Raw genomic sequence first — 27,764 nt, forward strand, 5'->3', positions numbered from 1 at the left:
CACATTGGCATGAATCAGCCACAGGTGTACATGTGTCCCCCATCCCTAAACCCCCTCCCATCTCCCTCCCCATCCCATCCCTCTGAGTTGTCCCACTGCCCTGTTTGAGTGCCCTGTTTCATGCATCAAACTTGGACTGCTCATCTATTTCACATATGGTAATATACATCTTTCAATGCTATTCTCTCAAATCATCCCATCCTCACCTTCTCCCACAGAGTCCAAAACTCTGTTCTTTATATCTGTGTCTCTTTTGCTGTCTCATGTATAAGGTTGTCATTACCATCCTTCTAAATTCTATATATATGTGTTAATGTATTGGTGTTCTTCTTTCTGACTTACTTCACTCTGTATAATAGGCTCCAGTTTCACCCACCTCATCAGAACTGATTCAAGTGTGTTCTTTTTAATAGCTGAATAATATTCCATTGTGTATATGTACCACAACTTTCTTATCCACTCATCTGCCAATGGACATCTAGGTTGCTTTCGTGTCCTAGCTATTATAAAAGTGCTGCGATGAACACAGGGGTACACGAGTCTCTTTCAGTTCTGGTTTCCTCAGTGTGTATGCCCAGCAGTGGGATTGCTGGGTCGTATGGCACACTGCTTGGAAGGAAAGTTATGACCAACCTAGATAGCATATTAAAAAGCAGAGACATTGCTTTGCCAAAAATGGTCCGTCTAGTCAAGGCCATAGTTTTTCCAGTAGTCATGTATGGGTGTGAGAGTTGGACTATAAAGAAAGCTGAGCACTGAAGAATTGTTGCTTTTGAACTGTGGTGTTGGAGAAGACTCTTGAGAGTCCTTCGGACTGCAAGGAGATCCAACCAGTCCATCCTAAAAGAGATCAGTCCTGAGGGTTCATTGGAAGGAGTGATGTTGAAGCAGAAATTCCAATACTTTGGCCACCTGATGTGAAGAGTTGACTCATTTGACAAAACCCTGATGCTGGGAAAGATTGAAGGCAGGAGGAGAAGGGGACTTCAGAGGATGAGATGGTTGGATGGCATCACCGACTCAGTGGACATGAGTTTGGGTAAACTCTGGGAATTGGTGATAGACAGGGGGGCCTGGCATGCTGCGGTCCATTGGGTCGCAGAGTCGGACACGACTGAGTGATTGAACTGAATGGCAGTTCTATTTTCAGTTTTTTAAGGAATCTCCATACTGTTCTCCACAGTGGTTGTACTAGTTTGCATTCCCACCAACAGTGCAACAGGGTTCCCTTTTCTCCACACCCTTTCCAGCATTTATTGTTTGTAGACTTTTTGATAGCAGCCATTCTGACCAGCATGAGATGGTACCTCATTGTGGTTTTGATTTGCATTTCTCTAATAAGTGAGGTTGAGCATTTTTTCATGTGTTTGTTAGCCATCTGTATGTCTTCTTTGGAGAAATGTCTGTTTAGTTCTTTGGTCCATCTCTTGATTAGGTCGTTTATTTTTGTGGTATTGAGCTGCACGAGCTGTTTGTATATTTTTGAGATTGTCAGTTGCTTCCTTTGTTATTTTTTCCTACTCTGAAAGCTGTCTTTTTACCTTGCTTATAGTTTCTTTTGTTGTGCAAAAGCTTTTAACTTTAATTAGGTTCCATTTGTTTATTTTTATTTCCTTTACTCTGGGAGGTGGGTCATAGAGGATCTTGCTGTGATTTATGTGCTTTGCCTATGTTTTCCTCTAGCAGTTTTATAGTTTCTGGTCTTAAATTTAGATCTTTAATCCATTTTGAGTTTATTTTTGTGTATGGTTTTAGAAAGTGTTCTAGTTTCATTCTTTTAGAGGTGCTTGACCAGTTTTCCCAGCACCACTTGCTAAAGAGATTGTCTTTTCTCTATTGTATATTCTTGCCTCCTTTGTCAAAGATAAGGTGTCCATAGGTGTGTGGATTTATCCCTGGGCTTTCTATTTTGTTCCATTGATATATATTTCTGTCTTTGTGCCAGTACCATACTGTCTTGATGACTGAAGCTTTGTAGTATAGTCTGAAGTCTGACTGATTCCTCCAATTCCTTTCTTCTTTCTCAAGATTGCTTTGGCTATTTGAGGTTTTCTGTATTTCCTTACAAATTGTGAAATTATTTGCTCTAGTTCTGTGAAAAATACCGTTGGTAGCTTGATAGGGATTGCACTGAATCTACAGATTGATTTGGATAGTATACTCATTTTCACTATATTGATTCTTCTGATCCAGGAACATGGTATATTTCTCCATTACTTGTGTCATCTTTGATTACACTCATCAGTGTTTTACAGTTTTCTATTTAGGTCTTTTGTTTCTTTAGGTAGATTTATTTCTAAGTATTTTATTCTTTTCATCATAATGGTGAATGATTATTTCCTTAATTTCTGTTTTCCAATTGTTATAGGAATGCAAAGGATTTCTGTGTATTAATTTTATATCCTGCAACTTTACTATATTCATTGATCAGCTCTAGTAATTTTCTGGTAGAGTCTTTAGGGTTTTCTATGTAGAGGATGATGTCATCTGCAAACAGTGAGTGTTTTACTTCTTCTTTTCCAATATGGGTTCCTTTTATTTCTTTTTCTTCTCTGACTGCTGTGGCTAAAACTTCCAAAACTATGTTGAATAGTAGTGGTGAGAGTGGTCTTGTTCCCGACTTTAGGGGAAATGCTTTCAATTATTTGCCATTGAGGATAATGTTTGCTGTGAGTTTATCATATACGGCTTCTATTATGTTGAGGTATGTCCCTTCAATGCCTGCTTTCTGGAGAGTTTTTATCATAAATGGGTGTTGAATTCTGTCAAAGGCTTTCTCTGCATCTATTGAGACAATCATATGGTTTTTATCCTTCAATTTGCTAATGTGGTGTATCACACTGATTGATTTGCGAATACTGAAGGATCCTTGCATCCCTGGGATAAAGCCCACTTGGCCATGATGTATCTTTTTAATATGTTGTTGGATTCCGTTTGCTAGAATTTTGTTGAGGATTTTTGCATCTATGTTCATCAGTGATATTAGCCTGTCATTTTCTTTTTCTGTGGCATCTTTGTCTGGTTTTGATATTAGGGTGATGATGGTGGCTTCATAGAATGAGTTTGGGAATTTGCCTTCCTCTGCAATTTTCTGGAAGAGTTTGAGTAGTATAAGTGTTAGCTCTTCTCTAAATTTTTGGTTGAATTCACCTGTGAAGTCATCTGTTCCTGGGCTTTTGTTTGTTGGAAGATTTTTGATTACAGCTTCTATATCTGTGCTTGTGATGGGGTCTCTTAAGATTTTCTATTTCTTCCTGGTTCAGTTTTGGAAGGTTATAATTTTCTAAGAATTTGTTCATTTCTTCCAAGTTGTCCATTTTATTGGCATATAGTTGCTGAGAGTAGTCTCTCATGATCCTTTGTTGTCTGTTGTCGTGTGTTGTCTGTTGTGATTTCTCCATTTTCATTTCTAATTTTGTTGATTTGATTCTTCTCCCTTTTTTTCTTGATGAGCCTGGCTAATGGTCTGTCTGTTTTATTGATCTTCTCAGAGAACCAGCTTTTAGTTTTGCTGATTTTTGGTATAGTCTCCTTTTTTTTTCTCTCCTTTGTTTCTTTTTCATTTACTTCTGCTCTTATTTTTATGATTTCTTTCCTTCTACTAACCCTGGGGTTCTTCATTTCTTCTTTTTCTAGTTGCTTTAGGTGTAAAGTTAGGTTATTTATTCAATTTTCCTCGTTTCTTGAGGTGAGCTTATAACACTATGAAACTTACCCTTAGCACTGCTTTTACTGAATCCCATAGGTTTTGGGTTGTCATGCTTTCATTTTCATTTGTTTCTATGCATGTTTTAATTTCCTTTTTGATTTCTTCCATGATTTGTTGGTTATAAAGAAGCATGTTATTTAGCCTCCATATGTCTGTGTTTTTAATAGCTTTTTTCCTGTAGTTAAAATCTAATCTTACTGTATTGTGATCAGAAAAGATGCTTGAAATTATTTCAATTTTTTTGAATTTACTAAGGCTACATTTACGGCCCAGGATGGGATCTATCCTGGAGAATGTCCCGTGGGCACTTGAGAAAAATGTGAAATTCATTGTTTTGGGGTGAAATGTCCTAGAGATATCAATTAGGTCTAACTGGTCCATTGTATCATTTAAAGTTTGTGTTTCCTTGCTAATTTGCTGTTTGGTTGATCTATCCATAGGTGTGAGTGGGGTATTAAAGTATCCCACTATTATTCTATTACTGTTAATTTCCCCTTTCATACTTGTTAGCATTTGCCTTACGTCTTGAGGTGTTCTTAACTTGGATGCACATATTATAATTGTTATATCTTCTTCTTGGATTGATCCTTTGATTATTATGTAGTGTCCCTGTCTCTATTTATGGCCTCTATTTCAAAGTCTATTTTATCTGATTATGAGTATTGCTACTCCTGTTTTCTTTCGGTCTCTATTTGCATGAAATATCTTTTGCCAGCCCTTCACTTTCAGTCTGCATGTGTCCCTCGGTTTGAGGTGGGTCACTTGTAGACAGCACATTCAGAAGTCTTGTTTTTGTATCCATTCAGCCAGTCTTTGTCTTTTGGTTGGGGCATTCAACCTATTTACATTTAAGATAATTATTGATAAGTATGATCCTGCGGCCAATTACTTTGTTGTTTTGGATTCGAGTTTATAAACCTTTTTCTGTGTTTCCTGGGTAGAGAAGATCCTTTAGCATTTGTTGAAGAGCTGGTCTGGTGGTGCTGAATTCTCTCAGCTTTTGCTTGTCTGTAAAGCTTTTGATTTCTCCTTCGTATTTGAATGAGATCTGTGCTGGGTATAGTAATCTGGGTTGTAGGGTTTTTCTCTTTCATCACTGTATGTCTTGCCATTCCCTACTGGCCTGAAGAGTTTCTACTGAAAGATCAGCTGTTATCCTTATGGGGGTACCCTTTTGTGTTATTTGTTGCTTTTCTCTCGCTGCTTTTAATATTTGCTCTTTGTGTTTAACCTTCGTTAGTTTGATTGATATATGTTTTGGGGTGTTTCGCGTTGGGTTTATCCTGTTTGGGACTCTCTGGGTTTCTTGGACTTGGGTGGCTATTTCCTTCCCCATTTTAGGGAAGTTTTCAACTATTATCTCCTCAAGTGTTTTCTCATGCCCCTTCTTTTTGTCTTCTTCTTCTGGGACTGCTATTATTTCAATGTTGGGGTGTTTAACATTGTCCTAGGGGTCTCTCAGGTTGTCCTCATTTAATTCTTATTTCTTTTTTCCTCTCTGCTTCATTTATTTCCACCATTCTATCTTCCACCTCACTTATCCTATCTTCTGCTTCAGTTATTCTACTATTGTTTCCCTCCAGAGTGCTTTCAATCTCAGTTATTACATTATTCATTACTGATTGACTCTTTATTTCTTCTAGGTCCTTGTTAAACATTTCTTGCATCTTCTCAATCCTTGTCTCTAATCTATTTACTTGTAACCTCCATTTTGTTTTCAAGAGTTTGGATCATCTTTACTATCATTATTCTGATGTATTCTTTTTAAATATATATATATATATATATATATATATTTATTTATTTATTTTTGGCTGTGCTGGGTCTTCCCTACTGCAAAGGCTTTTCTTTAGTTGTGGGGAGCGGGGGCTACCTGCCAATTGCTGTGTGCGAGTTTCTCATTGTGCTGGCTTTCTCCTGTTGCAGAGCATGGGCTCCAGGATGTGAGCTTCAGTAGTTGCAGCTTATAGTCGCAGGCTCAGCTTATAGTTGCAGGCGCACAATAGGCTGTTGCTATCATGAAACATGAGAAATGAAAGACACCGTGAGCCTTGAAAGACACCGTGATTCTTGGCCTCTGGAGGAGAGGAATTCAATCTGGGGCCGGCGACAAGGCTTGATCACTCACAAACATTTTATGTAATAAAGTTTTACTAAAGTATAAAAGAGACAGAGAAAGCCTCTGACATAGACATCAGAAGAGGGTAGAAAGAGTGCCCCCCTGCTAGTCTTTAGCCAGATGTTATATACCTATCTTTAGGCAAATATTATATACCTATAATTTGCTGGTGGCTCAGATGGTAAAGCATCTGCCTACAATGCAGCAAACCTGGGTTTGATCCCTGGGTTGGTAAGATCCCCTGGAGAAGGAAATGGCAACCCACTCCAGTACTCTTGCCTGGAAAATCCCATGGACAGAGGAGCCTGGTAGGCTACGGTCCATTGGGGAGCAGAGTCGGACACAACTGTGCAACTTCACTTTCACTATATACATATCAGCAAGCTGTTAATTAGAGAAAGGAGATGTCTCAAAATTGAGAGTGGCACCAGGCCCCTCACCCCCAACATTCATTTTGAGATAACACTGGCACCAGGTGAGTCATCCCGAGCCATAAAATGATTGACATTTATCTTGAAGAAAGGCAGGTGTCCAAATAAATATATAGTTTCATTAACATAGATTAGGAGAACAATGCATGAGTAAAACATACAGGTTTGTTGAGCCCTGGTTCTGAGTCTCAAGCAGAACTGACTTGAGGAAAGACAAGAGTCTAGGATAAATACACAGTTCATTAACATAGCTTAAGAAAAACATTTCCATAAGAAAAACTCATTGGTTAGCTCAAGGTTTGAGAAAAGTTAAGTTCAGGTGGAGGCAGGTGTTGTCATGGCAACAAAGAATTTTAAGAGAAACCTCCTTTTAAATTTGTATAGAGAAGGGGAAAAAATCTAACACTTGTTTGCTTCCTCCTGCAGCTTGAGAGAGATATAAAAAATGTCTGACACTTGCAGCCTATTTCCTTTGTTTGGAGATCCCTGGCCTTCCTGTCTGTAAACCTCTCACTCAATAGTTCTGGCACACAGACTTGGCTGCCCCGTGGTATGTGGGGTCTTCCCAGATCAGGGATTGAACCCTAGTCTCATCACAAGTGGATTCTTTAATGCTGAGCCACCAGGGAAGCCCCTACCCCAAGAATTCTTATGTGATTATTGCTTACATGTGTGGAACAAAAATGGCACAAGTTAATCATCTTAATATATGGAAACTTACAGTGGTATTTGTGCTACAATATAACTGATCCTAATATGCTACTAAGAATACTGAATGATATCCATATAACCAGCAGTATGAACACTGAACAGAGAAATTCCTGATGTCCAAGCTGGGTTTCGAAGCAGAAGAACCAGAGATAAAATTTCCAACATTCACTGGATCATGAAGAAAGTAAGGGAGTTTCAGAAAAAATCTACTTTTGCTTAATTGACTACACTTAAGCCTCTGATTGTGTGGATCACAACATGGGGGCAATTCTTAAAGAGATGGGAATACCAAACCACATTACTTGTCTCCTGACAAGTATGTGGGTCAAGAAACAACAGTAAGAACTGGACATGGAACAAGGGACTGGTTCAAAACTGGGAAAGGAGTATGTTGACCCTATTCTCACCCTGCTTATTTAACTTACATGCATGCAAAATGCTGGGTGGGATGAATCACAAGTTGGAATCAAGATTGACAGGAAAAATATCAACAACCTCAGATATGCATATGATACTATTCTAAAGGCAGAAAGTAAAGAGGAACTAAAGAGTCTCTTGATGAAGGTAAAGGAGGAAAGCAAAAAGTGTGGCTTGAAATTCAACATTCAAAAAACTAAGATCATGGCATCCAATACCCTTCAGTTCAGTCGCTCAGTTGTGTCCAACTCTTTGTGACCCCATGAATCGCAGCACGCCAGGCCTCCCTGTCCATCACCAACTCCCAGAGTTTACTCAAACCCATTCCATCGAGTCGGTGATGCCATCCAGCCATCTCATCCTCTGCCGTCCCCTTCTCCTCCTGCCCCTAATCCCTCCCAGCATCAGGGTCTTTTCCAATGAGTCAACTCTTCGCATGACATGGCCAAAGTACTGGAGTTTCAGCTTCAGCATCAGTCCTTCCAATGAACACCCAGGACTGATCTCCTTTAGGATAGACTAGTTGGATCTCCCTGCAGTCCAAGGGACTCTCAAGAGTCTTCTCCAACACCACAGTTCCCCTTACTTCATCGTAAATAGAAGAGGGGAAAGTGGAAGCAGTGACAGATTTTATTTCCTTGGGCTCCAAAATTTCCGTGGGCAGTGACTGCATCCATGAAATTAAAAGACGTTTGCTCCTTGGAAAGAAAGTTATGACAAACCTAGACAGTGTTATTAAAAAGCAGACATCACTGTGCCAACAAAGGTCCATATGGTCAAAGTTATGGTTTTTCCAGTAGTCATGTATGGATGTTGAGAGCTGGATCGTAAGGAAGCCTGAGAACTGAAAAACCGAAGCTTTTGAATTGTGATGCTAGAGAAGACTCTTGTGAGTCCCTTGGATTGCAAAGAGATCAAATCAGTCAATCCTAAAAGAAATCAACCCTGAATATTCATTGGAAGGACTGATGTTGAAGCTGATGCTCCAATCCTGTGTGGCCACCTGATGCAAAGATCCATTGGAAAAGATTCTTGCAAAGATCCACTGGAAAAGACCTTGATGCTAGGAAAGATTGAAAGCAAAAGGAGAAGGGAGTGGCAGAGGATGAGATGGTTAGATAGCATCACACTGAATCAAGGGACATGAATTTGAGCAAACTCCAGGAAACAGTGGAGGACAGAGGAGACTGGTATGTTACAGGTCATGGTGTCACAAAGAGTTGGACATGACTTAGCAACAACAACAATGCAAACTGTCACAAGAACATACAACAGCAGAAAGAATTTAATCCCAGGGCAGGGTGGCAAAGACTGTTAAGAAATACTCAGCAATATAAGAGAACATAAGCTAAACTCTCTATATGTGATCTAGAACCTCAAAGAAAGGAAAAATCAGTATGAACTGAAGTTGCTCCAGTGATGCTTTGTGGAAAAGGTAAGTGAGACAAGAGCTAGGGAAGGGAGATAGTAGGTTAAAAAGAAACAAACAATAGTAACAATGACAAGGAAAAAAAAGTAAAAACCAGGGCATCATAAGTGGAAAAACAAGAACAAAGAAAAGGGAGCCCTCATCCCTGAACTCCTAACTAAAAAAATAGACTTGGCTGTCATCCTTCAACCCCCCAATCACAGCTGACTGGACTGGAAGTAGGTTCCTGAATCAAGAACAGCCTATCCATTAGCAGATCAGCAACCACAAATGTCCTAGTACAGAAAACTCTTCCTCAACAAGAATGATGGTGATTAGCCAGATCAACCTAGCTCTAGTGTCTCTCTCATCTCATTTCTTCCCATGGACCATCAAACGACTGCCTTTAATTTAACTCCACTCACTGCTAACTGCCTATAAACATTGCCCTGTGAACCTATCTCTGACATGCCTCCCTCCCGCATCCACCCTTACTCTATGGACAACTCTACTCTTCTGTCTTGGCCTGGAGCCTTAGAATGTCACTCCTCTCTCATCCCAATTTTCTAACTTACCTATATACCTAATTCCCATTCCCATCCTTATTACTCAATGCCTGATTACTGCAATGACCTCAAGGCTCATTCACCTGCACCTCTATTCCCCTTCTAAAGTCTATGAGAATTATCTACTTCAAACCCTAAATTTCAATTATCATCATGATTCTCTGCTTAAAAATCTTTTAATGGTTTCTCTTTTCATTTAATATAATGTCCACATTATTCAGCACAGCATAAAAGACTTCTCTGCCTGCCGGTGCTTCTCTACCTTTGTAGCCTACCCCCCCACCCCACTTAAGAGTGACCCCATCCATACGCCTCTTAGAACACAAACCTGAATTCTCTCCACCATCTGCAATACCTTTCTCTGAATTCCAACTGGCCCTCAAAATGCCCAGCTCAAGTGCCAATATCCCACAAAACCCTTTTCAGACATTCCAAATAACAGCCTTCACCATTCCTAACACTTTTAACATTGAAACACCGTATCTAAACTGCAGCCCTTGTGATGGTTTGATGGCTCACATTGTGAATACGGATACATGTATTATGTCCCCACATAAGATCATCAACTATGAAAAGGTGAAAATGTATTGTTCTATCTCACAATCCCCAGCTCAAGGCCCAATAAATGTTTTATGAATGAGGAAACTGAAGCAAAAGCATTATCACTGAATAAAACAGGCTTTTCTTGCATTATAAAGCACACATGTCTTAAAGAATCTCTAGATGAAGCAAAATGAAACCCATTTTATATGGGTTCATGAGAACACTGAAATAAAGAACTATTAATTTCAGGCCCTAAATCATAACAAATTTTGTAGTTTTCTACAGTCCTGAATTTTCAGTAGTCTTTTAAAATAAAATCAAAATACTTAGGGGGTGGCAGTGTGGAAAGAACACAGAACTGGAAACCAAACAACATGAGTTGTAGCAATCCTTACATTAACCAAATCCATTTTAAAAAAAGGCACTATAAAATAAAAGACCTCTATTTACAATATTCTGAGTTTCCTATGTCCCTATCAGAGCAAAGCTGTAAATCAAAAGCATCCACTTTAAGCCAGGACACTGAGAAGAGTTAACAGACACTATCATACAAATTTTGAGATCAAGAGAGGAAGAGAGGGAGGTGGGAGGAAGGGAAGGAGCAGACAGTCAGCCAGCTAAGTGAGTTGTTTCTCCTACCTCTGCTCTGACTGTACCACCAAAAACTCTTCCCCCTACATGAGAAACTCCTCTAAGAAGGGTTAAGGCCTTTTTTTTTACAGGTTTAACAATAAAAACCTAGGAATGGTCTTTGACCAAGCACATCAGAATTCAATTACATTGACAAGCAATTAAAATCAAATGAGTTTAAATGGCTAATATTAGATTCTTTCCTCTCTGGGCCTGTCAAAGGGGATTAATAAAAAGTAATACAAAAAGAAGGCAAAGACCAGAAAAAGATTAACTTCACAAATCTGCGTGACGGTTATGTTTGTGCAGTTTACAAAGGTAAAGCAGGTCTGCTTAAAATTACTTATAATTTTACTACCAGTCTACATTTTAAAGGAACTTCAAAAGACTTGCTAGTCACACACTGCTATGCTCTAGCAAATGCTGGGCTCAGGCTGTCCCCCTGCCTGTCAGACTCACATGGTGTTAGCCTGGCCTCCAAGCACCACAGCCTGGTTCTACTCTCCTTTCTTCCCAGGCTACAAGGTAGCTGCTGACCAATATCCAAATGGTGGTGGAGATATTTATAGGCAGTTTCCCCAATTTTAGCCTTTGAAGAAAGGTGAAGAAAAAGTGGTGAGTAAGCTATGCTTCTGGACCCACTGGACAGCCCAACAAGGGAGAATCTGAATGAAAACTCTTTATGGATCAATTGTGTTTAATCTAATAGTCATAAAGATCGACTTCTGGAAGTTCTAAAATTACAGTTGCTGAGTAGTGATTTGGTGGTAAAATCATTTAGAATTACAGGTAAGTATCCCAACACCTCCTTCTCCTACCCTCCATCTTTAAAAGCAAATAGGACAATAAAGCCATCTTTTCCCCAGTGTAATAACCATTTTTCTCAGCAATGACACAATAACATGTTCTAGGTAATACTTTCAAGATCTCTATAATACTAACAACAGTATCCCAAAAAACATGTTATTGGTTTATACCACATAGCTAGATGAAGGGACATACACTTTTAAGTATCTTTAAGACTTAAACAAATATTCCAAACATAAAAAAAATACTGTAACATAATAAGGGAGTCCGGGTTTTCCAGGTGGCACTAGTAGTAAAGAACCTGCTTGCCAATGCAGGAGACACAAGAGACACAGGTTTGATCCCTGGGTTGGGAAGATCCTCTGGAGGAGGGCCTGGCAACCCACTCCAGTATTCTTGCCTGGAGAATTCCATGGACAGAAGAGCCTGGAGGGCTACAGTCCATAGCGTCACAAATAGTTGGACACGACTGATGTGACTTAGGATGCATGCACACAAGAAGGCAGTCCAATATTTTCTTTGCTAAAGAGCTGAAAAACCACCATTAATATTATTAAACACAACTATTAAGAAATTTTATTAAGATAATAAAATGTAGACGACCTGGGTTTATTATCTCATATCACTAAACACTTTATAAACAGAACTACTCAAGTACCATCTAGTATATTCAATTCTGTAATATTTTTTCATTGGCAAAAGGTGATTAAAGGTTACCAGAACCTCTGTTTACTTACCCACAAGCCACATACTGTCCATTCCTAGATGTGGCAATGCTTAATCCATATAAACTGCCTTCATCAACAAATCTGTTAAGGCACTTTCTAGAGTTCACATCCCAAACATAAACTTCCCCGTCCCCTGAAAGAACCAAAAAAAAAGGTGGGGGGTGTTAGTTAACTTTGTTTTAAACTTGAAAGGCAACTGAATTCACTCTTAGCTCCTCTTTAATAGTACAAGTTATTAAAAAGACCAGTAAATGTCCTAGGTCTAGGAAACTGGCCTAAAAAATGTTTCTTGTATACATTTTCATATATACAAAACTACATCCCGTTAGTCACTAACAAATAGTATCTTTAGGTTTAGAGTGAAAAATCACAAACTCTTGGCTTGAGTTGAGCTTTCAGAAAAGTTCCTATGTTTCACTCAGATAAATAACTGGAGCAAAATTTGAAAAAAACAAAATATCCACCAGCACAGGTTTTCCAACATTTATCAATAGGTATTAGATTACCTAATATGTAAGGCTAGGTGATTTAGATACCAAACTGACGACGATACTGATGACGTCAAGAGTGGGAGGAAGAAGTGAAGGAAGAATTGGTCTAGACTAAAAGGATATAATTCAGGAAGTATGTACAATTCTAAGGAGGTATGCTTTTGAACTGTGGTGTTGGAGAAGACTCTTGTGAGTCCCTTGGACTACAAGGACATCAAACCAGTCAATCCTAAAGGAAATCAGTACTGAATGTTCATTGGAAGGACTGATGCTGAAGCTCCAATACTTTGGCCACCTGAAACAAAGAAATGGCTCCTTGGAAAAGACCCTGATGCTGGGAAAGAGTGAAGGCAGGAGAAGGGGACGACCAGAAGATGAGATGGTTGGATGGCATCACCAATTCGACGGACATGAGTTTGAGCAGGCTCCAGAAGTTGTCAATGGACAGGGAAGCCTGGAGTGCTGTAGTCCATGGAGTCACAGAGTCAGACATGACTGAGCGACTGAACTGAACTGAACTTTACAGTTCTGGGTAATAAGCACAAATAGTTTAGAGAAGGGAGAATGAGGGGATAATAAATCTGATGAGAACACATTTTCATGACAGAAACAGCGATCTAACAACCAAAATCTGTCCTTATTCTTTCTTCTCTCTCCTATATACTCCATATTGATGATCACCCTCTTCCTCAGACCCATTATAGATCTGTATCATCACCCTATGTACATCTCAAAAGTAGCCTCTCACTCATCTATGTTCTCTCTTTACTGTGTCTATTGCTCTAACGTACACCCTTCTATGCTACTATTCTTTGAAAAGATAAAAAGGTGAACTCTTTCTTCAACAATCCTATCAAAATATTCTTCATATACATAAAATAAGGTAATATGAACAACACGATGCTAATCACATAAATCACTTCTTACACAAGGAGGAAAGGAGAAAAAAGGGAAAGAGGAGAACACCAATCAAAATACAGGTAATTCCCTAACATACCAAGGCTCAACTTTTGATTATGCCTTCTCTAATTTAAGGAACTTTCCTATGGTAAATTAGACCATCATACTGTGTAAATATTTAATATTTATATCCAATTCATATAACCAAATTCTAGTACCTCTGCTGACCCTTCAACTCTTCTCCCAAACTCTGACTCTCCCAGGATACAAGGACAATTTCATTAGGAACATTACTACTCTGTACCAATATTTATTCCTATTTGTCAAAAAACCTAGCATATTAATTAATTAATAGGGAAAATAGACACTGACTGGGCTTCCCTGGTGGCTCAGTGGTAAAGAATCTGCCTACAATGTGGGAGCAGCAAGGTTCAATTCCTGGGTTGGGAAGATGACAGGGCCATAAATCCTGCAGCAGAGGGAGTCTCTGTCCCTGCACACTTGGCACCGCAAGGGTCCCCACAAGCCAAGCAGCTGCGTCACCTACATGCTCAACTCTCACTGGGGCAGAGCTGCCACAGGCAAAAAAAGTATTTCATCTATGCACTCAGGGTCACTTCAATCATGACCCTGGAGACTGTGGCCTGCCAGGCTTCTCTGTCACGGGGGTTCTCCAGGCAAGGATTCTGGAGTGTATCAGCCAATACTGGCTGCCATACCCTTCGAGAGCACTATATTTCCCGCTGCCCTAGCTGCCAACTCCCCTGAGTACCTGGTGCTGCCGGAACTCCTGCAACCCAAGCAGCTGCACAACCTTCACACCTGGCCCTCACAGAGGCAGACCTAAGTCCTCAAGGGAAGCCTCAGGAGCAAACACCAGTGGACAACCCACATGAGAGGTGGTAATAAAACCACAATTGAAACTCCTGGGCAGTACGGCAGGAAGACTGAAAACCTTCCCACCAGCTGTACAGGCTGCAGATTAAATCCAGAAGATCAACTAGGCAGACTCTATGTCTATGGTAAATATAAAAGGACATTGAGAGCTCCTACAAAAGAAAACACACTAGTTCTGATAGCTGTGGATATTGGAGGCAAGAACACATAAGAGTAGGACCAAATTAGAATCTCAGCTGCCCCCACAGCAGGTCCAGTGCTGGAGGGCATCCTAGGGAGGTAAGGTGGACTGTGACTCCCAGCAGAGAAAGGACTCTGACAGCAGTGGGTCACGAAAAACATTGATTATTTTTATGCTTGGACTTGTTCTATAGATTCTTTTGGATTTTTTTTCTTTCCTTCCATTTCCACCCCCTACCTTGGTTGGAGTTGTCGATTTTACTGGCACTATAAAATCTAATTAAGCTTTTGATTCTTTTTCTTTCTCAGTCACATTTGTTATTGCTGTTATAAACCTCTGTCTCTGTGTTGGGCTTTTACAGTTCTGTGGAGTTTTCCTTTTTTTGTTTTCTTTTCTCAGTTTTAACTTTTAAAAACCTTTTATTATTTTTTCTACATTTACTCTTTTGTTTGCCTTTCCTACTGTTCTTTTCCCCTTGCAGTTAATCTTTAATGAATATAAATCCTCTTTATCTACCTCTATTTAACTTTGCATATCTCTTCTTTCTTTTCATTCTTATCTTTCCTCTAAACATAAATTTTATTTTATTTTTTTATGCCCCACTTGGCACCATGCTTTAGTTTTGTTTTCCAGTTTGTGTTTTAGTTAGTCTTCTTAACTAGTAGATATAATTCTTGATATCATTTGTCCACCAGGTCAATCTACTGTACTTTATTTTTGTTGGACTATTTTGACTGTGCTTATGGGTGTATATACTTATGGGTGTATATGCATATTCCATTATTCCAATGAGTATTTGCCTAATTTTATAACTACCATTTGTCTGGGGTCCCTGTGGCTCAGGTGGTAAAGAATTCGCCTGCAATGCAAGAGACCCCAGTTCGATTTCTGGGTCAGGAAGATCTGCTGGAGAAGGGATAGGCTACCCACTCTAGTATTCTCGGGTTTCCCTTGTGGCTCAGCTGGTAAAAAAAATCTGCCTGCAATGTGGGAGACCTGGGTTCGATCCTTGGGTTGGGAAGATCCCCTGGAGAAGGGAAAGGCTATGCATTCCAGTGTTCTGGCCTAAAAATTCCATAAAGTCCATGGGGTTGCAAAGAGTCGGACACAACTGAGCAACTTTTACTTTCATCTTTGGTTCCTCAGTTTTGGATATATATTTTAATCTCACAATGCCATAACAAACCACCTGTGGAATCTTTGTTCCTGACCAGAGATAAAGCCTTGAACCTTTGGAGTGGAAGTACTGACTCCAACCTTAGACTACCAGAGAACTAACCCTCAGTTCAGTTCAGTTCGGTCACTCAGTTGTGTCCAACTCATTGCAACCCCATGAATCGCAGCACGCCAGGCCTCCCTGTCCATCACCAACTGCCAGAGCTTACTCAAACTCATCTCCATTGAGTCGGTGATGCCATTCAGCCATCTCATCCTCTGTCGTTCCCTTCTCCTTCTGCCCCCAATCCCTCCCAGCATCAGCGTCTTTTCCAATGAGTTAACTCTTTGCATCAGGTGGCCAAAGTATTGGAGTTTCAGCTTCAGCATCAGTCCTTCCAATGAACACCCAGGACTGATCCCCTTTAGGATGGACTGGTTGGATCTCCTTGCAGTCCAAGGGACTCTTGAGAGTCTTCTCCAACACCACAGTTCAAAAGCATCAATTTTTCGGTGCTCAGCTATCTTCACAGTCCAACTCTCACATCCATACATGACCAATGGAAAAACCATAGCCTTGACCAGATGGATCTTTGTTGGCAAAGTAATGTCTCTGCTTTTTAGTATGCTATCTAGGTTGGTCATAACTTTCCTTCCAAGGAGTAAGCGTCTTTTAATTTCATGACTGCAATCACCATCTGCAGTGATTTTGGAGCCCCCAAAAATAAAGTCAGTCACTGTGCCCACTGTTTCCCCATCCATTTGCCATGAAACGATGGGACCAGATGCCATGATCTTAGTTTTCTGAATGTTGAGTTTTAAGCCAGCTTTTTCACTCTCCTCTTTCACTTTCATCAAGAGGCTCTTTAGTTCCTCTTTACTTTCTGCCATAAGGGTGGTGTCATCTGCACATCTTAGGTTATTGGTATTTCTCCCGGCAATCTTGATTCCAGCTTGTGATTCTTCCAGCCCAGCATTTCTCATGGTGTACTCTGCATATAAGTTAAATAAGCAGGGTGACAATATACAGCCTTGACGTACTCCTTTTCCTATTAGGAACCAGTCTGTTGTTCCATGTCCAGTTCTAACTGTTGCTTCCTGACCTGCATACAGGTTTCTTGAGAGGCAGGTCAGGTGGTCTAGTATTCCCATCTCTTTCAGAATTTTCCACAGTTTATTGTGATCCACACAGTCAAAGGCTTTGGCATAGTCAATAAAGCAGAAATAGATGGTTTTCTGGAACTCTCTTGCTTTTTTGATGATCCAGCAGATGTTGGCAATTTGATCTCTGGTTCCTCTGCCTTTTTTAAAACCAGCTTGAACATCTGGAAGTTCACAGTTCACATATTGCTGAAACCTGGCTTGGAGAATTTTGAGCATTACTTTACTAGCATGTGAGATAAGTGCAATTGTGCAGTAGTTTGAGCATTCTTTGGGATTGGAATGAAAACTGACCTTTTCTAGTCCTATGGCCACTGCTGAGTTTTCCAAATTTGCTGGCATATTGAGTGCAGCACTTTCACAGCATCATCTTTCAGGATTGGAAATAGCTCAACTGGAATTCCATCACATCCACTAGCTTTGTTCGCAGTGATGCTTTCTAAGGCCCACTTGACTTCACATTCCAGGATGTCTGGCTCTAGGTGAGTGATCACACCATTATGATTATCTGGGTCATGAAGATCTTTTTTGTACAGTTCTTCTGTGTATTCTTGCCACCTCTTCTTAATATCTTCTGCTTCTGTTAGGTCCATACCATTTCTGTCCTTTATCGAACCCATCTTTGCAGGAAGTGTTCCCTTGGTATCTCTAATTTTCTTGAAGAGATGTCTAGTCTTTCCCATTCTATTGTTTACCTCTATTTCTTTGCATTGATCACTGAGGAAGGCTTTCTAATCTCTCTTGGCTATTCTTTGGAACTCTGCATTCAAATGGGAATATCTTTTCTTTTCTCCTTTCCTTTTCCCTTATCTTCTTTTCACAGCTATTTGTAAAGCCTCCTCAGACAGCCATTTTGCCTTTTTGCATTTATTTTCCATGGGGATGGTCTTAATCCCTGTCTCCTGTACAATGTCATGAGCCTTCGTCCATAGTTCATCAGGTACTCTGTCTATCAGATCTGGTCCCTTAAATCTATTTCTCACTTCCACTGTATAATCATAAGGGATTTGATTTAGGTCATACCTGACTGGTCTGGTGGTTTTCCCTACTTTTTTCATTTCAGTCTGAATTTGGCAATAAGGAGTTCATGATCTGAGCCACGGTCAGCTCCCGGTCTTGTTTTTGCTGACTGTATAGAGCTTCTCCATCTTTGGCTGCAAAGAATATAATCAATCTGATTTCAGTGTTGACCATCTGGTGATGTCCATGTGTAGAGTTTTCTCTTGTATTGTTGGAAGAGGGTGTTTGCTATCAGCAGTGCGTTCTCTTAGCAAAACTCTATTAGCCTTTGCCTTGCTTTCATTCCGTACTCCAAGGCCAAATTTGCCTGTTACTCCAGGTGTTTCTTGACTTTCTACTTTTCCCTGGTGGCTGACAGTAAAGTATCTGCCTACAATGTGGGAGACCCAGGTTCAATCCCTGAGTCAGGCAGATCTCCTGGAGAAGGGAACATCAATCCACTCCAGTATTCTTGCCCCCCCCCCCCGCAAAAAAAGGGGGCTCAAAGAACTAACCCTAGGGAGCATCAAATAGTGTGAACTCCCACAAAGGAAACCACTTGAATACAAGACCTGTACAGGACAACTAATCTAAACAACCAACAAAACAAAAATATAAACCCAATCATCAGCAGACAGGATTACTACCTCACCTAGTCTTGGCCATCAGAGGAAAAACAGAGAAACAAACAAAAACTCAGCACAACTCTCACTCTATAGGAAGCTTACACAAACGACTGGACCAGCCCTAGAGGGCAGAAACCAAAAGGAAGAAAGAATTCAACCTTGAAACTTGGGAAAAGCAGACCTTAAACACAATAAGTTAAAAAGTAATAATAATGAAAAGGCAGAGAAATACTACACAAATGAAGGAACAAACTAAAATACAAAAGTCCAAATAAATGAAGAAGAAATAGGCAAACTACCTGAAAAAGATTTCAGAATAATGATAGTAAAGATGATTGAAAAGCTTGAAAACAAAATGGAGAAAATGCAAGAATCAATTAACAAAGACCTAGAAGAATTAAAGAATAAGCGTACAGAGACAACACAATTACTGAAATTACAAACACTCTAGAAGAAATCAATAGCAGAAGATCTGAAGCAGAAGAACAAATCAGTGAGTTGGAAAATAAAATGGTGGAAATAACTTCTGAAGAGCAGAATAAAGTAAAAAGAATGAAAAGAACAGAGACCTGTGGGACAATATCAAACGCAGCAACATCAAATTATAGGGGTCCCAGAAGAAGAGAAAAAGAAAAGGTATGCAAAAATTTTTGAAGAGATTATAGTTGAACATTTCCCCAACATCAAAAAGGAAATAGTCAATCAAGTCCAAAAGGCACAAAGAGTCCCATAAAGGATAAACTCAAGGAGAAATACGCGAAGACACATACTAATCAAACTAACAGAGACTAAACACAAACAAATAATATTAAAGGCAGCAAGGGAGAAGCAACAAGTAACATACGGGGAAACCCCATACACTTAACAGCAGATCTTTCAGCAAAAACTGCAGGCCAGAAGGGAATGGCAGGATACATTTAAAGTACTGAAAGGGAAAAATCTACAACCAAGATTACTGTACTTGGCAAGGATTTCATTCAGAATTGATGGGAGAAATAAAAAGCTTTTCTGAGAAGCAAAAGTTAAGAGAATTCAGTACCACCAAACCAGCTTTACAACAAATGTTAAAGGGACTTATAAGAAAAAAGATCTACAAAATCAACCCCAAACAATTGAGAAAATGACAATAGGGACATATATATCAATAATTATTTTAAATGTAAATGGATTACGTGCTCCAACCAAAAGACAGAGACTGGCTGAATGGATATAAAAACAAGACCCATATATATGCTTTCTACAAGAAACCCAATTCAGACCTAAAGACACACAGAGACTGAAAGTGAGAGGATGGAAAAATATATTCCATGCAAATGGGAAGCAAAAGAAGACTGGAGTAGCAATCTTCGTATCAGATAAAACAGACCTTAAAATAAAGAAGCTTACAAGAGATAAGGAAGGACACTACATAATGATCAAGGGATCAATTCAAGAGGAAGACATAAAAATTGTAAATATCTATGCATCCAAGAGAGGAGCACCTCAATACATAAAACAAACACTAACACACATAAAAGGAGAAATTGACAGTAACACAGTAATAGTAGCACACCAAAACACCCCACTCACACGAATGGACAGATCATCAAAACAGAAAAGTAATAAGGAAATACAAATCTTAAATGATACATTAGATGAGATGGATCTCATTGATATCTTCAGGACATTCCATCCAAATGAAGAAGAATACACCTTCTTCTCAAGTGCACATGGAACATTCTCCAGGATAGACCACATCTTGGGTCACAAATCAAACCTCAGTAAATTTAAGAAAATTGAAGTATCAAGCATCTTCTCTGACTGCAATGCTATAAGACTAGGTATCAAGTACAAGAAAAAATCTGTAAGAAACACAAACATATGGAGAGCAAATAATACATTTCAAAATAACCAATAGGTTACAAAAGAAATCAAAAGGGAAATAAAAAAGCTTCTAAAAATAAATGACAATGAAAGCATGACACCTCAAAACCTATGGGATGCAGCAAAAGCAGTTCTAAGAGCGAAGTTTATAGCAATACAATCCTACCTTAAGAAACAAGAAAAACATCGAATAGACAACCCAGCTTTACACCTAAAACAACTGGAAAAAGAACAAAAAAAACCCCAAAGGAAAGAAATCATAAGGATCAGAGCAGAAATGAATGAAAAAGCAATCAAAGAAATAATAGTAAAGATTAATAAAACTAAAAGCTGGTTCTTTGAGAAGATAAACAAAATTGACACACCTTTAACCAGACTCATCAAGAAAAAAGAGAAGAATCAAATCAACAAAATTAGAAATGGAAAAGAAGAGGTTACAACAGACAATGCAGAAATACAAAGGAAGGATTGTAAGAGACTATTATGAACTGTACGGCAATAAAACAGATAACCTGGAAGAAACGGATAGATTCTTAGAAAAGTTGAATCTTCCAAGACTGAACTAGGAAGAAATAGAAATTATGAACAACCCAATTACAAGCTGTGAAATTGAAGTTGTGATCAAAAATCTCCCAAAATACAAAAGCCCAGGACCAGATGGCTTCACAGGAGAATTCTATCAAACATTCAGGGAAGAGCCAAGCCTATCCTTCTAAACCTCTTTCAAAAAATTGCAGTGGAAAAAACACTTCGAAACTCATTCTACGAGGCCACCATCACCCTGATATAAAAACCAGACAAAGACAACACAAAAAAAGAAAACTACAAGCCAGTATCACTGATGAACATAAATGCAGAAATTCTCAACAAAATTTTAGCAAACAGAATTCAGCAACATATCAAAAAGCTCATACACCATGATCAAGTTGGATTTATTCCAGGGAAACAAGGATTCTTCAATGTATGCAAATCAATCAATGTGATACACCATATTAACAAATTGAAAGAAACCATATGATAATTTCAATAGATGCAGAAAAAGCCTTTGACAAAATTCAGCACCCATTTATGATTAAAACTGCAAAAGGTGGGCATAGAAGGAACCTACCTCAACATATGGTAAGTCTACAGCAAACATTATTCTCAATGGTGAAAAACTGAAAGCATTCCCCCTAATATCAGGAACAAGACAAGGGTGTCCACTTTCACCACTATTATTCAACATAGTTCTAGAAGTCTAACTACAGCAATCAGAGAAGAAAAAGAAATAAAAGGAATCCAGATTGGAAAAGAAGTAAAGCTCTGTTTGTAGATGAGATGATACTGTATATAGAACACCCTAAAGACAGTATCAGAAAATTACTAGAGCTAATTAGTGAATTTAGCAAAGTCACAGGATACAAAATCAATACACAGAAATCACTTGCATTTCTACATACTAACAATGAAATATCAGAAAGAGAAATTAAGAAATCAATCCCACTCACCACTGCAACAAAAAAAGAATTAAGTATCTAGGAATAAACTAACCTAAGGAGACAAAAGAACTGTACACAGTAAATTATTGGATAATGATTAATCAAAGATGACATAAACAGATGGAGAGATATTCCATGTTCCTGGGTAGGAAAAATCAATATTGTGAAAATGACTATACTACCAAATGCAATTTACAGATTCAGTGTGATCCCTATCAAATTACCAATGACATTTTTCACAGAACTAGAATGAAAAATTTCACAATTCATATGGAAACACAAAAGACCCAGAACAGCTGAAGCAGCCTTGAGAAAGAAGAATGAAGCTGGAGGAATAAACCTTCCTGACTTCAGATTATACTACAAAGCTACAGTCATCAAGACAGTATGGTACTGGCTCAAAAACAGAAATAGAGACCAATCAAACAAGGTAGAAAGCCCAGAAATAAACCCATGCACCTATGGGTACCTTACGTCTTACAAAGGAGGCAAAAATATACAATGGGGGCAAAGAGAGCCTCTTCAATAAATGGTTCTGGGAAAACTGGACAGCTACAGGTAAAAGAATAAAATTAGAACACTTCCTAACACCATACACAAAGATAAACTCAAAGTGGATTAAAGATCTAAATGTAAGACCAGAAACTATAAAACTCTTAGAGGAAACATAGGCAGAACACTTGAATAATAGCAAATGAAATGACAAAGGATCAATTTCCAAAATATACCTGCAGCTCATACAAATCAATACCAGAAAAACAAAGGACCCAATCAAAAACTGGAAAAAAGACTTAAAAAGACATTTCTCCAAAGAAGACATACAGATAGCTAACAAACCCATGAAAAGATGCTCAACATCACTCATTATTAGAGAAATGTAAAGCAAAACTACAATGAGATATTATCTCACACCTGTCAGAATGGCCATCATCAAAAAGTCTACAGATAAAATGCTGGAGAGTGGGTGGAGAAAACAGAACATTCTTGCACTAGAATGTTAAAGAACATTCTTGGCTTGAACTAGCAACAGTTCTTGCACACTGTGGGAATGTAAATTGATACAGCCACTATGTAAGATGTTACAGGGATTCCTTTAAAAACTAGGAATAAAACCACCATATGATCCAGCAATCCAACTCCTAGGCATATACCCTGAGGAAACCAAACTTGAAAGAGACACATGTATCCCACTGTTCACTGCAGCACTATTTACAATAGTTAGAACATGGAAGCAACCTAGATGTCCACTGACAGATGAATGGATAAAGAAATTGTTACATATACACAATGGAACATTACTCAGCCACTAAAAGGAACACATTTGAGTCAGCTCTAAGGAGGTGGATGAACCTAGAAAAGAACCTATTATACAGAGTGAAGAAAGTCAGAAAAAGAAAGATAAATATTGTATTCTAATGCACATATACGGAATCTAGAAAAATGGTACTGAAGAATTTATTTACAGGGCAGCAAAGGAGAAACAGACATAGAGAACAGACTTATGGATATGGTGAGAGGTGAGGAGAGGGTGAGATAGATGTAAGGAAAGAATAACTTGGAAACTTACATTACCAAACGTAAAATAGATGGCCAACAGGAATTTGCTGTATGGCTCAGGAAACGCGAACAGGGGCTCTGTATCAACCGAGAGGGGTGGGATGGGGCAGGAGATGGGAGGGAGGTTCAAAAGGGAGGGGATATATGTATACCTATGGCTGTTTCATACTGAGGTTTGACAGAAAACAACAAAATTCTGTAAAGCAACTATCCTTCAATAAAAAAAGAAATTAATTAAAAAAAATAGCACTACAGAAATATCAAGATCAGAACTGTTTTCAGTCAGTAGTGAAGAAAATTCCAAACAGCATCCAAGTGAAAGCGGGCTAAAAGAAAAGACATAATGATTCTAAGTAACTTTTATAAAGAAGGAAGTTTCAGAATGGGGCTTCCCTGGTGGTTCTGTGGTTAACAGACTGCTTTGCTATACAGGGGACACCAGTTCGATCCCTATGTGGCAGAGCAACTAAACCTGTGCACATCCACTCAGCCCACACGCAGCAACAACTGTAGCCGGCTCACCACAGAGCCCCCTCTGCAGTAAGAGAAGCCACTGCATTGAGAAGCCTGCACACCACAACCAGAGTGGCACCCAGGCACCACAACTAAAGAAAGCCAGCACACAGCAATAAAGACCCAGAAGAGTCAAAAATAACGAAATACATATTTTAAAACTATTTTAAAAAGAGGGTAGACCCTAAATGCAATTCTTTAAAAAAAAAAAAGTCTCAGAATGAATTATCTTTCAAATGTGAATCTTCTTCCCATCTTTTCCCCAAATAGTACACATTAAGTGGTTAACCTTTCACCATTACTAGTTAGTAAATGAGAAGGCAAACAGCAATGAAAAATGAATTTTAAAAATAAAAATGATTTTCTTACTAACACAGAAGTCTAAAATCAAACTCAGTTTTGATTAAATTTTATATTTAAACACATCTTGTTGTTAACTTACCTGAAGATGCATATACTTTCTTACTATCTGAAGAGAATGTGGATGCTGCAATCCTCCCATTAATTTTCATACTACCAATTAGCTCTTTCGTCTGAAAGAATAAGAAATATTACTTATCAAATTGTTAGGAGTTGTAAAGAAGAATCACAATGTGTAAAATAAAAATGATCTGGTTCTCCTGTTTTGTAGCACCTACTTAACTTTGTTCTTTCCTATACTTCAAAAAAAAAAATTCTTCCCCTACGGCCCACAACTTCTCTCCAAGCCCCACTGTGTTCTTCTACTTGGGATGCTGATTTAAGGACACCATGAGTTATGGTTCAAGGCTATTCCTACTTGGACTAATGTCTTATCCTAGAAAAAGCAACAGCTAACAATGGTTCACCTTCATAGACAGCAAATGAAAATATCCAGCAACACCATTTATAAGCAGGAAGGACCCATCTGGGGAAACTTCAAAGCTCCTCACAATCTTCTCTTTCAAACCTAAGAAAGGAAATGAATCAATAAGGATTAATAGCATGCAATTACTGACTGACAATTGAGAGTCTCTTACTTTTTAAGTGCCTTAAATAAAATGTAGGCTCAGACACTGAATAAGTCTGACTCCATGCATCGAGCATAACCCAAATATAAAGTGAAAGTGAAACTGAAGTCCCTCAGTCAAGTCCGATTCTTTGTGACCCTATGGATTGTAGCCTACCAGGCTTCTCCATCTATGGGATTTTCCAGGCAAGAATACTGGAGTGGGTTGCCATAAATGCTTAGCAAACTTCTGTTCTTTCTCTTGGTTAACATTCACCATTTTAATTGGAGGCCAGAGACTCAGCACTCCAAATAGTAAACTTATTGATTAATTTTCTAAATGTACAGTAATACCCATAAATAAACTGAAATAATAAATTATACTTCTTTGTCACAACATTCATCACCAAAGGGAAATACACTGCCATTAGAGATAGCTAAAACTTAGTAACATGTAGAAACTAGTTGCTATACACCTACTAAACATCCCATGATATATGGAAGTCTATTTCTTAACTTTGTGGATCCAAAAGGAAAAAACAAAACCACAAGTCAGTAATGCATTTAAGAGTTAATTAGCTTGTCAAGACTCATGTAACCAAATCACATGAGCTAAATATATAGACCAGAGAGTCAATTTACTTATTTATAATGGCACATGTTTCTTTTCCATGCCTGAAAGGCTCATACTATACAACAGATTCTTTCTGATATTAAATTGCTTAAAGAGCCAACATACTCATTAAAAAGTTGCCTAACAGAAAGGATGCATAATAAGTATAACTGGCTATACTTCCAGTGAAGGGAAGCAAATGGCCAGGGTGACAAGAGTAGAAGAGAATTTTCACTAGCCATTCATTTGTACATTTTGGATTTTTGCACCATGTGAATGTATTACTTAGTCAAAAAAGTTATTTAAAAAAACTTAATGGGCTAAGTTAAAGTATTAACCAGGAAAAAGAAACTAGAAAAATCCAGTGAAGAGTTCCTGTTTCGCCAAAGGAAAATGATGGTTAAAGGTCCCACAGACCATCTCTGGGCTATTAACACTCTTTGTCTAGCTGGTTTATAATACTACAAAACTGGGCCTCCCACTCTAGACCTCCACCAAAAGACTACACCCTAACTTCCTTGACTGGAATCAATCCAGATACCTGTTTCCAATTACTAGGGTTACTTTGGCTAGGGATTACCAATCTTCTTCACAATGATTCTAGACTCTAGTCTTATAAGGGTAATATTCATCCCAAATTTTGGGCAAACATTATACACTGACTACAGAATCAAAAAAGACAGCTCCAAACACAGGGAAAATACCATTACATGAAGAATCAGGAAAGGGAGATTAGGTCTACCACAGTCTGAGGCTACAGCTGGAAACCCCTCCAGACACAATCCAAAGGGCACAGTATCAGGCAATGGGAACACAAGAGACAACACAAAGTATTCACCATGGAGCCTACAGCTGGGCACCACCACAGTCCTGTAGGATCGCAGACTGCACAGGTATCACAAGTAAACAAACTTCCCTCAAACTGTGCGGGACCAGGCTGAACACAAACCAAGGACGGCAGCAGTAGAGACAAAGTTCCAGAGGACTCTGATACATAGTCCACAGCTCTCTGCCCACAATGAAAGACCTTACTTTTTCGTTCTGAATAAGCCTGTTGTTTAGGGGTAATTAAGGAGCGGAGGTTGTCTTCAAGAAGGAAATATCAGACATTCAACAAATAAAATTGCCTTATCAATTAACTGGAAAAATTGTCTTAAGACAGACAATGATATTTTTATCCAAAGCTTATGACAGGGACAGAATGAAGGGACAAAATATGTCATTAAATAGTTAATCCCACTAGGAGATTTTAAGTAAAAAAAAAAAAATGGGAGGCCCCTGTGAGTTAATGATTACTCCAGAAAGCAGGTCTGCTTAATCACAAAACCAAACAGGCTTGCTTAGCAAAACTATGCAACATAAGCACAGGACACGCCCCAAAACAACACAATGGTGGCATGAGACCCATATCCTGCCAGTGAGTTCAGTTAATTTAATGATCCATAGAACATGCTCTCTGCACACATATAAAACAACTTGTGGACATAGCTTGACCACACAGGGACAAAAACACTCCCCTGCTCAACCTGGATGAGGAGCTGATGATGAAAACATGATGTCTATTCAAAACACAAGCTCTTCTCTCCCTCCCTACTTTTCCTTTGATTTTATAAAACTGTAGCCCACTAAGTTCTGTTCTGTTCTGTTCAGTTGCTCAGTTGTGTCAGACTCTTGTGACCCCATGACTGCAGCATGCCAAGCTTCCCTGTCCATCACCAACTCCCGGAGCTTGCTCAAACTCATGGCCATTGTGTTGGTGATGCCATCCAACCTTCTTATCCTCTGTCGTCCCCTTCTCCTCCTGCCTTCAATCTTTCCAACATTAGGGTCTTTTGCAATGAGTCAGTTCTTCATATCAGGTGGTCCAAGTACTGGAGTTTCAGCTTCAGCATCAGTCCTTCCAATGAATAAGTTCTTGGAGCATGGCATTTCTCACCCACCTGCTTACATGCCTCACAAGCATCCTATTCTAATAAATCACTTAGCTACCACTTTGCTCTCACTGAATTGTTCTCTGCACTGAGACATAAAGGACTGTGGTACCAGAGCTCTTCAGAGCCCTCCTGAAATGACATCAATCAGTTTCAGCTGGTGACTGCGGCAGGCCTGTGGCAAGAAAAGAAGGTCCTAGCAGGGCCACGGGATGCCATGGGCCAAGAGTTCCAGGGAGGGTGCTCCTTCGATGATAGCCTGTTGCAGTCGGGCCGATCAACCCTGAATGCTTTGGAGCTCTGATCAGGTACCTAAGTACAGGCCAGGGGATTGACGATATAAATGTTTAAAGAGAAGGAACT

The 27,764-nt window shown here is 39.1% G+C and overlaps 1 protein-coding gene across 1 annotated transcript in view; it reads right to left on the reverse strand.

Moving 5' to 3' along the window:
- Positions 1-27,764, reverse strand: part of UTP18 (UTP18 small subunit processome component) — a 64,411-nt gene that overhangs the window by 10,312 nt on the left and 26,335 nt on the right. The window contains exons 8-10 of the mRNA XM_061143705.1: positions 24,718-24,818; positions 24,333-24,423; positions 12,079-12,202 (exon numbers count right to left, since the gene is read on the reverse strand). Of these exons, the coding sequence (XP_060999688.1) occupies positions 12,079-12,202; positions 24,333-24,423; positions 24,718-24,818 (316 nt within the window). The remainder of the gene's footprint in view (positions 1-12,078; positions 12,203-24,332; positions 24,424-24,717; positions 24,819-27,764) is intronic.

The sequence above is a fragment of the Dama dama genome, chromosome 5, assembly GCF_033118175.1.
Source record: "Dama dama isolate Ldn47 chromosome 5, ASM3311817v1, whole genome shotgun sequence".
NCBI classification, from domain to species: Eukaryota; Metazoa; Chordata; class Mammalia; order Artiodactyla; family Cervidae; genus Dama; species Dama dama.